Consider the following 17366-nt stretch of genomic DNA (forward strand, 5'->3'; position numbering starts at 1 on the left):
CGATATAAAAGGATGTACATGATCTTGAAATTTTCTTCCATAAGTTTCAACATTCTTGGCACTGTGTTTCTTGAGATGATTTTTAAAACATGTCATCAATTGCAAATTTTCATATTTTCTGAATTATCTCCTCTAAGAAGTCGCCCTTCATTTGAATAGACTTGAATACCGTTTACCAAAAAATGCTTTGTTGCAAGTTTGCTTAAAATTGGCCCAGTGGTTCTAAAGAAGAACTCGAAAATGTGAAAACGGTTAACGGACATCGGGCAAAATGTGATCAGAAAAGGTCACTTTGAGCTTTCAGCACAGGTGAGATAATAAAGACTAATTGATATTAACTTTGTTGTGTTACATACAGCACAGACAAGTAAATTGGCGACAAAAGTGTAAGGGGGAAGGGGTATGCTCTCGTTTAAATCCGATTCGTTTTTTTCCCTTCAAATACGTTAGATCTGACGGGCACATAACATAAGGGCCAGCCCTCGACCCACCCTACTTTTTTTCGTTTCAAACATATTGTTCGAAAGATTCATTGAAAGGCTTTACGTTTAAAGATACTTTACAACCGCTTAAGTAAACATTTTCATGTTATTTTAGTACATGTATATACTAAAAATATCAATTCGTGAAAATTATTGTGCATTTATTTTTAATTTTTTTCGAGAACAGTCTATTTATTTTTCAAAATCTGCCAGGCCCATCTCTAGGAATTAGATTTAGGCTTTTTGACATAGGCGTCGAAAACGGGCGAGCGGAGAGTGGGGGGGGCTTATCCAAAGTTAGACTTAGTATAGACATTGAACATTGCTGCGTAGGTATACCCACGAAATTGGAGTTTTGTGTTTTGAAAATACACATCCCTTGTTTTTGTTTGTGTGCTGGTTTTTTTTTTTTTGCTTCTCAGGTTATTTTGGGAGGTCTAAAAAAATTTCTTATATACCCTTAACCCCCACTTTAATTTGCTTCCGACGCCCATGATAATTAGATATTTTCCGTTGTTTGGTATCAATTACCTTGTACATACAACATTCGTTAAAACTTAAAAATAAATTGAACTTCAATCGTTAAAATTTGAAGGTAAATAGACACGTCTTCCCAGGCCTTCCCTCTTTATCTTTTCTCTCGAATATACGCATAAAGAGGGTATCAATTTTTCACCAGTATATTTTGTACCAAATTGCAACAATCTCAGCATGCATGACTTGGGTTGATACGCGTAACTAATAAATCTAATGATCAATGAATCATGCACTACTCGACTTTTATACTTGTTCGCAAATATGAAAAAAAGTAAATTTTGCGATAATAGAATAAAATAATCGACCAATGAAATATTCGTAATGGACTGAAAAAAATCTTTACATTTTTAAATTCAAGGTTTAAAAAAACTTTTTGTTGAATTCAAGGTTAAAAAAAACTTTAAACTTTGCAGGTAACATTCAAGAAAACGACATCGTGACTGTCTACTCCATTTTTTGAACCCCGAAAACAAGCTGTATGTTGCAGCTGACCGACTTTAGCGTGGGAGAGACGCGATCTCGGTTACGTCCTTTGATGTGGCGAGAATGTGACGTAGTATTTAAAGTTCTCGACAAGCAAAGCGTCAGCTCGTCACAAACAATGTAATCCTTTAGGGGTTTTGCGATTGGCTCTAACTATTGATTTTTTAAAATTATTTAGAAGTTCATTACTCTTGAACTTGTTTTCTATCTTGAGCTACATGTAACTTTCCAAGATATACCCTCAGGATTATTTTTTTTATAAGCTCAAAAGCTTAAGTTATTTCAAACCCCCAGCAACATTTCAATGATTAAAATAATGAAAAGTGCATTTAATTAAAAAAGGTAAAATTAGATTTCCCCTTATATCTTTATATTCACATTTTTAATTTTCTTGTTTCAAATTACAAAATTTCATTCCTGAATTTTATGAATTTTTAACTCAAGAAATTAAAAAATAAAAATACATGTATGTTATTTGTTAATTATCATTGACGAGAATAATATAGACAATATACAAATTTTAGTACATTCAAAATTTCAAATTTATATCATGATAAACATGAATGATAAATCTTAAAACAAAGACTTAAAAAATTCCAGCTGTCATCAAAATAAATCATGTTTTAGATGAAAACAAAGTTTATTTATACATTTAAATGGTCTATAATGACCATCAATCCAAATCAATACTATAAAATTATCTATGAGGCATCACCATAGAAAGTTTTATTAGTTGTGAAAACACATAACATGCATCTCATTTTTTTAGTCAGTATCACAAAAATAGCACACATGTGGCTACCTAAGCAGAGCTACACAGTCCTAACATCTGTTGAGAATTAGCCAGGCCAGTCCTGATAACAAGAGACCAGCCCCTCTAAGACAAAACATGTGTGTACCTTAGCTGTGATGGATCCTGCTTTAATAATGGCATCACACAGGGCTTGGTTCTTCCACATCTGGGCCAACTCACACAGCAGGGAACTACAGTGAATTTGGTTCATGTAAACCTTGTGTTGTGTCATCTTAATTTTTTTGGTATATCTGCTCAATAATATTCTTCAAGCTTCAATTCTAAGAAACCTGTTTCAAAAGAAAGATACATTGTAATTACATTTATGCACGTACAATGTACATGATGTACCTAGTAAATGATTCTCTATATTAAAATTTACATCTAATAGTAAATCTTTAAAAAATAGTCAGTGTCTACAAACCATTTTTATTTTTTGATATATGGAATTAACCCTTAATTTCACGTATACTCTTACAGAACCTATCCTGCAGATGCCAAGTTTAATTGTTAGCAAAAAACTTGGACTTATTAATACACACATTCACACATCATACAATTTTGAAATTTATAGGCCCTATATATCTTGCTGAAATATCTGTGAATATAATTTTACAATTTCAAAATCATCATTCATGTGTAAATGTGAATGGATAAACTGTAAAACAGCAGAAAATTCAAGATCTCCATGAACCGTTCTCCACACAGACTTTTTGTCTGAATCATAAAGAGGTAAGAACTAAGATTTACAAACACTTTCAAAGTTATCAAAGGCACAATTTGGCTGTTCAAAATTATTTTAGATACTTTCTTAATCATGTTAATTTCTCCATTGAAATAATATTTTTTAAAAAAAATTGGTTCAACTACCAATAAACATACTTACATTGCAGTAAGATCCGCCACTCAGTTTTCTGATAAACATTGGCTCACCACACACTGTCTGCAGTCAAGCCTCAGAGTAAAATTAGGTCCTTCTAAATGATTAACTGTTAAATGATGTTTTATTCCTTAATTACACTGTAATAATGTAATAAAAGTAGCAGAGTATCTTTCAAACTTCACATTCCACGTTGTGATAAGACCCCAGCCCTGATATTCGACACCACTGTAATTTATGCGGACTGGACCGCGCGGACCAAAAAAGGAAAACAAAGAAGCCGACCTCGGGATGCCTTCAGTCTCTGGCAATTTCCGTGCCTGCGCAGTCAACAGTTGTAGTCCTTGGCGTTTTGAGAGACTGAATACCAATGAAAAGTTTATGTTGAAATGTAACACACTATTATTTTCACTTGTATCTCAAAACAAATACACGCAATCACACAATCCGAATATTTTCTTTCCCCACTGACTCCAGCCTCTTTATTCAACATCCGGTATGGATAAATGTGAAAACCGTATTCGCTAATCCGAAATAGTTGACAGCTGTAAGACTGTGGAGGAACCCCAGGGGTGTCATAGCATGTGTACCTTTGTGCGTTTGGGTAAGGATGGTGATACTTGACATCTTGATATGAATTAAGTACCAAGTTGATCATCACAACCCTCCAACATGACTTCTTGGCGCTTTTTAAATTGCCTAATCATTTCAAACATTGTCAAGTCATGATTTATTTGCAAATAAGATGTTTCTGAGTTTCAAAATGTGCGTTTATTAATAAATTGAAACTTGCAATAGTACTACTATCAGTGTATAATAAAACATATGAATAAAAATCAGTAAGCGGTTTTAGAATTTCAAACAAAAATGTATATACCAAAATATTTTTCCATTATCCAATTTACAAGGTTGTAATATGATGTTGCATTGACAACTGATTTAAATATATTAGAACATAAAACAAGCGCACCAATGGAGTATGTATATTATATTTATTTTTTGGTAATATAATTTCCTTAGAGAAGTAGACGGGCTTCGCCTACACCTACTCGTAAGCGAAAGCCTGTCCACTTCTCTAAAGAGATTATAACTTCGTGACAATTTCAAAAATAAACTAGAGGTACTGGGAGCAATTAACTCACTAAATGATACCCTGCCTCCCACATGATTATAATGGCAAAGTCCATGTTTTGCTCTGGGAGACCAGAAATAAGTGTCAGATCAAAAAAGTAAAATAGAAGGTGCACAATGGCATAATGTAATAAAGAATATGCGAAGGTATTTAACATTTTATAAAGTGGCATAGGAGGAGTTACGGATAAGAGATGGATACCCTTCAATATAAAAATTATAAAAGAAAGAATGGCCGTGCCCTTGTTCTGTTCTGTGAAACCCAAAATATGTGTCCGATCAAAAATAAAATAGGAGGTACGCAATGGCACAATGTAACAAAGATTCTTTGAAAGTCTCATTAAACGTGGTAAAAGAGGAGTTGCGGATAAGAGATGGGTCCATGTACAGTGACCTCAAAGCTAAACAGACGGACGGACATTATAGAGGAGACAACTGAATGAAAAGTACAAAATAACGAATTCAGTTTATTAAAATATACATTAGAACATTTAGAAGACATTGCATTAGATGGGAAATACAAACAAGTTGACATCCTTCAATATACCTCATTTTATTTTTTTCTATTACTCAGTATGTTAAACAAACACTCTATATTAAAAAATCTGTCTTTCAGCAGACAAAGATATTTGTATGTGATTGTTTGGAAGTATTGGTATGTAAAAAAGAAAACATGTACACTTGAAATGGAACAAATTTAAGTCACAATTTTTACAAAATAACACCATTACTTTTATGGTTAAATCAGCTTTCACCGAAAATCAAATGTCAAGTGTCATATTATATTGATCGAAATACTGACTTCAAACAGGACACTGAAATCACTGTAACATTAATTTATCTGAGAGTAGTTTGTCTTGGTTCACGGCACTGTGAACATACAAGAATTATTTTGAAAAAATATGGTGTCTTTTTAAAAAAAATAATTGTATTTTATTCCCAAACAAAATATAATACAGTCCATATAAACAAAAAGAGTTTGACAGCCATCACAGTCTAGACATTAGACTTCCTCCCCCTTGAGCAGGTTTGATGTATTTGAAATAGGAATCCAAAACCTGTACAAAAAGATTAATGATGTAATAAGTGAAAAGGATTATTACATAAACATATTAATCAAGAATGTATGATGATTTATACAAAGAGAAAGTTGTAAAGGAAAAAAAATTAGTTTGAACTGAGCACTTTTGTAAAAGTACGGTTACCCTAAAAGATGGGAAGTTTCAATGACTACTTTTGGTATTTAATTTATGTCTGGAAAAGTCTCTGATTTTCAACTTTAAGTTAAAATAAAGAAAAGGACGTAACTTACCTCTTTCTCGTTGAGAGGCGAGTTTTTGGCGTATTCGTACAGGGCCTTGTAGACTTGTCCATCATACCGCCCGAGACAACTGTCAAGTACCTGGTCCGGGTAATCGAACGCGTCCACTAAGGCCACTGCATCCGGTCTCATCTCCGCTAACAGCTCAGTCAGCTTATTTTGAAGGTAAGTGACTTGTACAGGGCTAAAGAATCCATCCTTTTTATTTAAAAAAGGAAGATAATTGATACCATTTATTTACATACCATGTACTCTTGGCTATATAGTGTCTGTCAATTAATTTTATGTAAACATTTCGTTAGCATGTGCATGTATAAATATCTATTCAAATGGATTTCTGCTTATATTCTAAGGATAAACGTTTTTTGCTCTGATTCATTTTTATTTATTTGACCATAAAAAGAGACGACTTTCATCATTATGCTTTGAAATAAAAATTCTGGGTTTTTTTTTGGGCTCCTTCTTTATTATTTGTAACTCTTAAATCAATTTTATTTCTTATTTCCTTGAATTATTACAGAAATTTGGTTTGTTTTACCTGAATGAATTCCCCTAGTCTTTCTATGATTCCATGGACTGCATAAAGTTTACAGAGAGTGGTCAATATGCCCTCTATCTCCTTTGTCTTATTCTTGTTTACATTCTCAACAAATGCATTGACGACAAACAGATGAGAGAATGCCTATATCACGAGAAGGAAAATAAATACCATATACAATGAATCAAAATGCCAACTAAGCCTACGTCAATTATGTCTAATTGTGCATATAGTACTAGTATACAGAAATTCAAATTGAATATACTAGTAAAGAAATACTGAGTAGTTTGATGATTACAAAGAAGAGATTTACAGGATGAATCTCTGCCATTCATATTTTATTGACAAATGACTGAATATGTGACTGATTGTTAGAGCTCTGTCTATCATTGACCTCTCCAGACCTTCACTGATCATGTGGTTGACTGAATGGTGCAGGTTTATTCTAGGTGTTAGGTGGGATGACCCAAACCGATGTACGAGTGACTGTACCGTGTCAACCATAAATGTATCATAACGTTTTTTTTTTCACAACGTATGTCGTCACCCACGCATTGCAGTGGTTAGAGCGTCTGCTCTAGAGTCGCGAAGTACGGAGTTGATCCGTACGTCGCAGGCTCGAATCACAATGTGGAACGTGGAGACCTGTCCTTCGGACGAGACCGTATAACCGAGGTCCCGTATCACAGTAGGTGCTGGCACGAAAAAGATCCCCTCTTGCTCAATGGACGTAATTGCCGAGTATAGGAAAAAAATTGTAGCTCTCCACCGGCAAGTGATGGAGTCTCCATCTGAGTGAAAAATTCTCGAGAGGGACGTTAAACAATTATACAATCAATCAATCACAGCGTATGTCAATCTTTGTTATATAAGCTCTCAATTTTTTACTTTTTATGAAAATAAAGTGTACATCTTATGCTTCAATAACTACCGTTGCCGCCCACGTGAGTAGAACAGTGGACGCATTCCAAGCTTCCTGTCTAGACTTTCCGGAACGAACAAGTCTCTCGATATTTCTGGCAGCATTTTCAAGCAATCTGAGAGACAAAAAGTCAAGAAATTTCAATCAAATCTCATTTTTTGATCAAATACAGCAATTCCCATTTGTTTTTCAAAATTGGTTTTCTTTTAGTACTATTTCTTTAAGGGAAATTTCTAACTCAGATCTGAATTAACTTCAGGAATTTATCTTACCATGCAAGAACGCAACTACAATTAATCATACCGACACTGGTCATAACTTACTTTTCCTTTATTTTTTTTTTATCAAAAGCAATTCTTGTGTGTTACCTAGCTGCTCTGTGTTCATAAGCTTTAACAAGACAACCTAACGCCACTTCTTCTGTCATGCAGGATTTTGTAGAAACATCCACGGTATAACAACGTAGAAACTGGCTGACTGGAGCCCCTCTCTTTACATCGGGATACACTTTTATCAGAAACCTGCAAAACAATACACATTAATCAGAAACCTGTAAAGTGATTCGCCTTAAATCACTCCGTAACCTTTTAAGTGATACACCTTTATCAGAAACCTGTAAAGTGTTACACCTTAATCAGAAACCTATAAAGTGATACACCTTAATCAGAAACCTGTAAAGTGATACACCTTAATCAGAAACCTATAAAGAGTTACACTTTAATCAGAAACCTGTAAAGAGTTACACCTTAATCAGAAACCTATAAAGTGATACACCTTAATCAGAAACCTGTAAAGTGATACACCTTAATCAGAAACCTGTAAAGTGATACACCTTAATCAGAAACCTGTAAAGTGATACAACTTAATCAGAAACCTATAAAGTGATACACCTTAATCAGAAACCTGTAAAGTGATACACCTTAATCAGAAACCTGTAAAGAGTTACACCTTAATCAGAAACCTATAAAGAGTTACACCTTAATTAGAAACCTATAAAGTGATACACCTTAATCAGAAACCTGTAAAGTGATATACCATAATCAGAAACCTGTAAAGTGATACACCTTAATCACTCAGAAACCTGTAAAGTGATATACCATAATCAGAAACCTATAAAGTGATACACCTTAATCAGAAACCTATTAAGTGATACACCTTAATCAGAAACCTGTAAAGTGATACACCTTAATCAGAAACCTATTAAGTGATACATCTTAATCAGAAACCTGTAAAGTGATACACCTTAATCAGTAACCTGTAAAGTGATACAACTCAATCAGAAACCTATTAAGTGATACACCTTAATCAGTAACCTGTAAAATGATACAACTTAATCAGAAACCTGTAAAGTGATACACCTAAATCAAAAACCTGTTAAGTGATACACCTTAATCAGAAACCTGTAAAGTGATTCACCTAAAATCACTCAGTAACCTATCAAGTGGTACACCTTAATTAGTAATCTGTAAAGTGGTACACCTTAATCAGTTACCTGTAAAGTAATACACCTTTATCAGTAACCTGTAAAGTGATACACCTTAATCACTCAGTAACCTGTAAAGTGATGCACCTTAATCAGAAACATGTAAAGTGATACAACTCAATCAGAAACATGTAAAGTGATACACCTTCTTGTAATTTCCCAGTGCAAGACGAAAGAAACATTTATTTCGGCATTCAAAATAAACATTGTAAAATGCTACATAAATAAATTTTCTTCAACACACCACCCCAACTATAACCAAATCTCAGCAGATACGATTACCTGGCTAATTGTAGCATCATGACGTTATTTTCACCCTCGTATGTACACCCTGGGGTGGCCATCGTGTAAAGTTTGGGCAGACCGCTGGCGTGGGAGTACCCGTGTCCCCCACAGCACAAGCGGCACGTTTCTATCCCTGATGTACATACCCACGTGCTGAATGCTTTTAGACCACACAGCACTGCATGAAGCTGTAAATAAATTAGTATTAATAATGAAGTTAAAAATATATTTGAAAAACGAAAAAATTACTGGATTAATTCAAAGAAAAGAAATTTATTATAAGCAAGAACCATTCATGCAGGTTCCATAAAAAAATATGAGATATAATGCATTTAAATTAAATGTTTATATGAATAATACATGTACTTAAAGTGACGGATAGCTCATAGAGTTTACAGTTTCCTTCTAGCACATCTTTTTACTCATTAAAATTGAATTTTTAAAGCAAAATTAATTTTAGTATTTAACTATGATAAACTTACTACATTCATTGACTCCAGATTACCAGCGTCGATTTCAGAGGATACTTTTGCATGGTAACCTATGATAAATCTCCCAGTGATCTGCATGGCGTACGCTGTAGCCACCAATGGAAACAACTTGTACTGCTGAGTCTGGTAGTCTATTACCTGTGCCTCTATCCCACTGGAATTAATCAAGCAATGGGTTCCATTATCATGATGCAAAATTATTCATTTTAATTTTCTTCCTTTAATCGTAATATTTTGATCCACGACAGATTCAAAACACAGGTTGAACCTTCCCCATTCAGTCAACTTCAAGGTCACTGAGGTCAGGAAAGGTCATTGAATGACAGAGGTCCGCCATTCAATCACCTTTCAGTAGACTGTCAGTCACTTAATCGAATAGCAGATCTTCATCCTTTAAACTTACTTAATATGTGTTCTTGATAAGTGTATACATATATACTAGTACCCTGGGGAGACTTCGGTTTGACGTCGAACTGCGCTGTATCGCACTGCGATAACGCACGCCGTTGCCAAAGAACTTGAAATCATTCCAACAATTTTGGCGCGAATTAAGACCATGGTGCCATATGCAATTCTCTGGTCCGGGGGTGTTACATAAGTACCATCCTCTAGTACCTGTCAAAAAGTGGTGACAAATTTTGCATTGCATATGTAACATGAAATACCAAAACACATTCGTTTATAGTCATCTTACTTTGAAATGCTTAATTTTATTAGATATTAGTAAATGATTTTAGGAAAGAAAGATAAATTAAATCGCGCCAGTCTTTCCTTATGCTAGTACTTTGTTTGCAATTTCAATTATATTTCTTTTTTCATTTTATATTACACTTTTCGATACATAAAATTAAAAATACAAGTTTTTTGGATTTTGCTGAAGCTGGAAAGAATGGCTATTAATAACTAGTAGGAATTTATTTTTGTTCCATACATATGCAGTTACCTTTGAATACCTCATCAGCATGTTTTCTCGTGGTATTCGGACATTATCTAATCTTAAGAAGCCATTGTCATTACCATTAAAACCAAACTTGGGACCAATATCACCTGCCTCCACGCCTTAAATTATCAATGGGAGAATGTTAAAGTAAAGCAAATCTTCAAAAATAAAAATAATAAAAAAGAAAGACCAAGTAGAATTTAGTATTTATCAGCAGCATGTTATCTGCAGGTGTACAGAAAGAATGATCCATGTCTCCAGGGTTATACCTGGCAGTAACTTGTGGGTGTTCAGATCCCGGAGCTGCACCATAAACAAATGAATCCCGCGTCGTCTCCCTTGAGTCTCCAACTGAGCCATTACCAAACAGACGTTTGAAGTTTTTCCCACTAAAATTCAAGAAGGTATCAAAAGGAAGAAATTTTCTCAGCATTCTACGACAAATTTAACAATGCAGAAACAAAAGCTAGTTATGGTTTCAGTTTCTTACAATTTCCGGGCCAGTACTTTGTTGACGTCACTGTTGGAGAATTCAATATGAACTCTTTTGTTTTAGGATCGTATGTAGCAGTGGTCTCTAGTCCCCGTATAAATGTCCCTGGAAACAACTATCAATAATTTATTCTTGTGTGGTAAATGACTTGCTAATAAATCAAACACTATAAGACTTTGCATAGAAATCGTACATTTTTTGATTAATTACCGTGACCAAGTTCCGTCTGAGCGTATGTTCCAATAATCTTCAAACTTTTTGCCAGCGGAAGCCATTTTGCTTTTTGTTCCTCCGTGCCCTGCTTTTCAATAGCAGGGATAAACATACCATAGTGTACACCAATAGCATTTGCCTGTGACGGAGTAGCAGCTCTACGTGTTACATATAAGCATAAATAAGTATGGGTAGTCTTAGCTTGTTGAGGAAATTCAAACAAAAGTATAAATGCTGTAACAGAATGTTATAATCCTTAATGAATGTTGCATACTTTCAACTTCATCAACATTTTAATAACTTAAATATTTGAAAATAAATAAAGTCATTACCTTTCAAACCAATTCTTTTTATTTATTTAATGGAATCACTCTTTTTTTTTTTGTTTTTTTTTGTTTTTTTTTTTTTTTTTTTTTTTTGAAAATCATCAAATAGATAAACTTACTCTAAGTAGTACATTCTCTCCAATTCATTTTTAAGTCCCATTTCCTCCATTTTCTTCAGAAGGTAAATGTTTTGCCAAAGCGATGTTTCATACTCTTCCTCCCGCGATCGAAATGCCCATGGTTTTGCACGAGAGAGCACTGGATCTTGAATGGCCAGATTATCTTGAAACCAGAAGGAAAGTTTAAATCAAACATATACTGTAGGAGCTCTGTCATATTAAAAAAAAAATACTAGTATATATACTATAGTATTCTTTGCAAGTAAGCACTTCAATATTTCAAAATCATAAACATTGATTGACATTGCCTTAAGGGGGATATGAAACAAATTGCTGAATCGTTTAATTCACTCTCAGGGGGACAAAATTACTTCAGAAAGAAAAAAAAATTCCTTACGTAAATATCGACGTTTTCTGACATTTTCAGCCCCTCCATATATGGTATTTGTTAATTTTTCCACATCAAATGTCGCCCCCTTTCGCTCTTTAGTCAGATCAGGATTGACTGTTGCAGACGACATGGTCGCAGGTTATTTAAAATGGCAGACAATGAGACATAGACTTCATTTATATTTCTACCTAGGTCAATTTGTGTAACGATTATTAAAGTACGTGTAAACACTCAGGTCCTTTTTTGTGAACTCTATCTTGTCGTTATCACTTAATCCAGATTTTGCTGCAAACCAATATTTGTAATCAAGTTTTGGCTCAAGTTATTACAAATTCAAGATCTAGTTATCAGTTAGCGTCTCTTTCTAGTGAAATATCTAAATATGAACCAAATGTGTCTAACTACCTGGTATTTCGAGTTCGAAAGGATATTATATCATATCAAAGTAGAATGAAATGAAAAGAATATACAGTTGAACTTCGGTATCTTGGATATCTTGAATACCATGGGTGTTTCGAAGTAAATTTTAAGTCAAAACTAATTATTCCTTAATAATTATTTTACCCTGGAAACCAAAAAAAAAACCTCATTTTGAAGTTAACCTTCGAGTTCGAGATAGAGAGGTTTGACCGTATTGTTATTAGAGAAAACGTCGTCGGTATAGGGAGGCCGCAACAGAAGACTTCGTCCTTTCATGTAGAAGTTTTTGAATAAAGTTTGCTTTTGAAACATAACATGAAATTTATACAAAAATATATAATAATGGAGAACAATTGATACCCATGGGAATTCCAACAGATTTTCTGTTTAATCCAAAGGACTGCCTTGGGATTCGAACGCGTGATGTTCAACTCCTTATTCCTCGACTCTTAGAGCGAACGCCCTCACGACTTCATCACGCGGGCGACTTCTTTTTATTGTGAATATTACGCTAATATAGTTTGTCAAAACCTAGACCTAGAGCAAATATCAAAACAATGTTAACGTTCACTAAATCTAATAAAAATTACATTGTGACATCTCCTATTTTACTTTTCGATCGGGTAATAATTCAGGGATGCAGACAGGCATTCTTTCTCTCTGAATTCTCATATTCCTAACAAAATTGTTTGTTTGATTCTAAACGTGATGACTTTCACTTTTCAATTGTCATGCAACTTCCCGTACTTACGCAGCAATATACATGTACCATCATCACCTACATACGGGGTTTATATCTCTCAGTTGATTCGATGAGCAAGAACATGCTCTATGTCATTTCGTAAGATCTATGGTCGATACAAGTAACAGCTTTTTAAAAAGCTTGCCTGACTTAATCAATCAATATCTGTAAGAGAAATGATAAACCTTTTGAGAAATACTGTGGGTTTAAAATATTTCCTTACTATATTTTGAGAACCTTGTGTGAATGAAATCTTGGTTATAGTTACATTATAGATATTAATTGGTTAATGGTAAATACACTCACAGTTTTAATTAGATCACGCCTTAGATGTTACACAATATCTGGGGCGGAGCCCCGATGAGTGAACTTTAAAAACTGAAAAATGTGTTTTTTACCATTAACCAATTAATATCTATTGTGTAAGTTACTTGTACCAGAGGACCAATGAGAGAAAAGCTGGTTGACAGTTAGCACCGCCCACTTCATTCTGTCAAGCCATGGCCCGGAGTCTGTATAAATACCTTTCTCCATCAGAACGGAACGTATTTTGAATGCTGCGTCTAGGGTATCGTCGATCAAAAAAAAAATCGGAATGGTCGACCATTATTGGGTATGAGTGAAGATGTTGCAGCTTACACAGAGGGCTTGATTTTTGTCAGGAACAGAGGAAGCGATCGTAAAGTATTTTATTTTAGGATGTTATTCCTTTCGAAGATCGATTTTATTTGTTTTTTTTTTAAAGTTTGGGGGGGGGGGGGGGGGGTTTCAATGGAAAACATCGCCAAAAAATTCATTGAACTTTTCATTTATGCTAAAACTTGTAAGTGATGCTTCATGCGATCAATGTACAAAAACCGCGAAATGATTTCTGACATTTTATATAAAGTTTGAATGGCACTGCAAGCATAGGCGTCGGAAGCAAATTAAAGGGGGGGGGGGGGGGCTAAACCAACCAAAAAAGATAAACCCCAATTTTAAATGCCTATATATTATGTATGTCGACAAATTAATGTTAGTACTCTTGAAGTTTAAAATGTTGACTAAACTCATCTATCAGTTATTGCCAAGGTTTTGAAATAAGCATCATTCATTCATCAGTTAAGGTCGTGTTACATGTATTACGGCTTGATGCCAAATTGTGGGCGTGACTTAAAAACTGTGGTTCTTCTGGCAAATACACCACAGCAACATCAAAGTAAAATTTGAATTTACTGCCAGTCCTATGGTACAAATTTTATTTAACTTTTAGAAGAATCATCTCTACACTGCATACGGGGGGGGGGGGGTCTGCAAGTGGAGTGATATGCCCTTCGATCTAAATTGAATTCGAGCTTCATTGTAAAATCTGTTACCAAATCATGTCGCATTATCAACATTTTAAAAGATGGATATATTGAAATACTAATACACATTTTGTTGGAGTGTATTTTCTCAACTGAAGTAAGCAGTAGTAATGTGTGTTCATTAATTTTTTTCTTAAAAGGAGGGGGGTAGTGCCACTATCATATATTGAGAACGAAATAAGTAAATTCAATACTTAGGCCTTTGTGGAAATAAAAATCCCAGATTTGCACTTGTTTCTTATTTATTGTATGCATCTGAACAGAGACGCATAATAGATCATGCATCTGGAGACAATGACTGGTTGAACTGCATTGTTTATTATTATAGGAATAGTCCATTTATGGAAAAAAAAACTAACCGCAGGATCGGGAAACAAATTAGAAAAATCATTTCTTTAGTGTTGCATGTCCGCATACTGATATATTATACGATATGTTGTTTAAAAGAATGAGATAAAACATAAACTTGTAGAGAGAATTTCTGAAGCATTAGAAGGAGGTTAAAAGGATAAACTTAAATTATTTAATTCCATGGAACTTGCTAGCACACCCATTCATACAATAGAACAATCCAAGGAAAAGGCGCGAAGAAAGCAGTGACATTTGGCGCGAAAAGAGCGATTCACCCCTTTCGTAGAATGTAAATGGACTGATCCAGTAGTATAGAAATGCAGAAAAAAAGGATGCACGGACATATTGAAACGGTGAATCACATGGAATAATCTGTTCAATGCAAAAAGAGTAAAGGAAGTAAACACTGCAGTATTTTGCATCAGTAATATCATTCTCTTTTCTGAAAACTGTTTCTTTTAAAATGCAGGTAAAGAATTCCAATGTAGATCAGCTTGCATAAAATCTAGCTATCTAGATATGATCTTTTCATAGTTTCGGATTATGAAAATATCAATCCTTATACAGCCTGACGCCGTGACGTCAGGCAACAATGGCCTTGTCAGCAGATACAATTTACTGTAAAATCACATATTTTCGTGGGGGTCAAATTTTCGTAGTTGAGGAACAACCTTTTGTTCGTGAGGATTTGATTTCGTGGATGAAGAATTGTTGAGTAAAGAGGTATCTAACATTTTATATTTCGTAGTGGACATGAATTCGCGGATCTCTTCATACCTCGACAACAACGAAAATCCCCCCCCCCCCCAGTATCATTAGCCAAAAGCTGACTGATGTTTTTATACTAGTTGTTAGTTCATTATATACACACTGATTTGTGGACGGATTTTCCCGTTATTTTCCAATCATGACAAGGAGCACATGGCGGGTGTGACCGGTCAGCAGGGGATGCTCAAACCTCCATGGTACCTGATCACACCCCTGATGTTTTGGAGGTCCGTGTTTGTTCTGCCCCAATTTTGTATTGTTTAATGGACTTCTGAACTTGAATACTGTTCGTTATATCTAATTATCCCAGTGAACTTAAAGAGTCTAGCTGACATATTCGTTTCATATTTGGATATTTTACATGTACTAGAAAAGACGTTAATTAATAGTAATAGAAAAACAAAACTTTAAGATAAAAGTGATTATTTTAACTTTTCAATCCCCTTACTTATGCAGCAGTAAACCCTTTTCACCGGCATATGGATTTACTTTATCACTCTCAATTAATTCGATGCAGAAGAGCATTCTCTACGATGAACAATTTCTAAGTTTCCATCGGAAAGATACTTTGAGTGTTTTACTTTTCCATTGTGAAATTTATTGGGATTGTTAACTTTGCCATCCATTACCGGTCTTGTAGAGTAGGCTTTCACCCCTAAAATCTCCCCCCCCCCCGGAAAACTGGCTCTAGGGTAGACTTTCCCCCCGGAAAACTGGCTCTAGAGTAGGACCCCCCAGGAAAACTGGCTCTAGAGTAGGATTTCCCCTACGGAAATCCCACACCAGAGTCAATTTTCCGGGGGGAAATCCTACTCTGTATAGTAGTTATAGAGTGCGATTTCCCCCAGAGTCAATTTTCCCCGCAGTGAAATATAATGATATGAGGACAGGTGATACAAACAAACCTTGAAAATTACAATTTAAGTCATATTTAAATAAGTAAAATGAAAGTTAAATTTTTCATGAAAAGTTCACAAAAATAGGATTTAAAGAGATTTAATATGACAAAAAATTGTATAGATTATTAAGGATGGTTACAGAAAGGTGAAATTTGAATCATAGTAAGTTTACAACTTTTTAATATTTTAGAAAGTTTATTATTGTAATAATTTACAACCAAAATAGGTCCAAAAATATATAGCAATCTAGACATTTTTGTTTGTTTCATTATATTTTGAGAATATATATATACAATTCATTTGAAAGCTAAATATTTTGGTTGAGATTCCATGATTTGCCTTACAAAATAAGTCGGAAAAAACACTCATTTACCTTTTAAAAATCAGTTTGTCCTTTATATTTTTTTCACAAAAATATTGCAGCTGTGGTTTATATTGACTCCATAACGAGGGGGGAAATCCTACTCTGAGAAAGAAAGAGGGGGAATTTGGCTCTGATGTGAGATTTTCCCTCGAGGGGGGGGGGATCCTACTCTAGAGTACGATTTCCGGGGGGAAAGCTGGCTATGGGGGAAATCCTACTCTACAACACCGGTACATAAAATAAGAGATAACCATCTATCTTTTATTCGCAGTTCTTCCTTTATTCAAAATGCTCTTATGTTGGGGTTGACTAACTTAACATAAATTATCACATATTTCTACCCCCCCCCCCCCCGCATGAAAAGTGGAATGGGGGTATATAGTGATGGGGATGTCTGTCCTTTACACTTATGGGTATCCATCCTTTTTTCGCCATTCCTCTTTCACCCCACAATGCAAATTAAGGAATCCTTTAACATTTTATGTACTTCCCATTCTTCATTTGGTTATACTTTAAGTAAAACTTGGACTCACCATTATTTTTTTAATATTCACGGGTACCCTTATTCAAAACTCCCATACCACGAAAAAATGACTCTTTTACAGAATCTTTATAACATACCCCGGATGTACCATGATATTGCATCTT

At 34.6% G+C, this 17366-nt stretch overlaps 2 protein-coding genes across 2 annotated transcripts in view; both read right to left on the reverse strand.

Moving 5' to 3' along the window:
- Positions 1 to 3690, reverse strand: part of LOC134243447 (uncharacterized) — a 34814-nt gene extending 31124 nt beyond the window's left edge. Inside the window, exons 1-2 of the mRNA XM_062725696.1 lie at positions 3182 to 3690; positions 2402 to 2585 (exon numbers count right to left, since the gene is read on the reverse strand). Coding sequence (XP_062581680.1) covers positions 2402 to 2527 — 126 coding nt within the window. The 5' untranslated portion in view covers positions 2528 to 2585; positions 3182 to 3690. The remainder of the gene's footprint in view (positions 1 to 2401; positions 2586 to 3181) is intronic.
- A 1188-nt stretch (positions 3691 to 4878) lies between these two features.
- On the reverse strand, positions 4879 to 12150 carry LOC134243448 (peroxisomal acyl-coenzyme A oxidase 1-like). The gene is made up of 14 exons (XM_062725697.1): positions 11835 to 12150; positions 11438 to 11600; positions 10990 to 11150; positions 10777 to 10884; positions 10556 to 10675; positions 10290 to 10405; positions 9792 to 9961; positions 9338 to 9500; positions 8853 to 9043; positions 7456 to 7608; positions 7097 to 7202; positions 6166 to 6309; positions 5619 to 5825; positions 4879 to 5364 (listed from the first exon to the last, which is right to left on the reverse strand). Exons 1-14 carry the CDS (start codon positions 11956 to 11958, stop codon positions 5296 to 5298), a joined length of 1995 nt encoding a protein of 664 aa, XP_062581681.1. The 5' UTR covers positions 11959 to 12150; the 3' UTR covers positions 4879 to 5295.
- Between the last annotated feature and the right edge of the window lie 5216 nt (positions 12151 to 17366).

The sequence above is a fragment of the Saccostrea cucullata genome, unplaced genomic scaffold (genome assembly GCF_032062105.1).
Source record: "Saccostrea cucullata isolate Sc308-1 unplaced genomic scaffold, CSIRO_AGI_Scuc_v1 ctg2608, whole genome shotgun sequence".
Lineage (NCBI taxonomy): Eukaryota > Metazoa > Mollusca > Bivalvia > Ostreida > Ostreidae > Saccostrea > Saccostrea cuccullata.

Coding starts and splice junctions, on each gene's coding strand:
- LOC134243448 (XM_062725697.1), bottom strand. CDS start 11,958: ATGTCGTCTGCAACAGTCAATCCTGATCTGACTAAAGAGCGAAAGGGG. Junction 11,151..11,437: donor GAGAGAATGTACTACTTAGA/GTAAGTTTATCT, acceptor TGTAACACGTAG/AGCTGCTACTCCGTCACAGG. Junction 7,203..7,455: donor TATGAACACAGAGCAGCTAG/GTAACACACAAG, acceptor TTTGTCTCTCAG/ATTGCTTGAAAATGCTGCCA.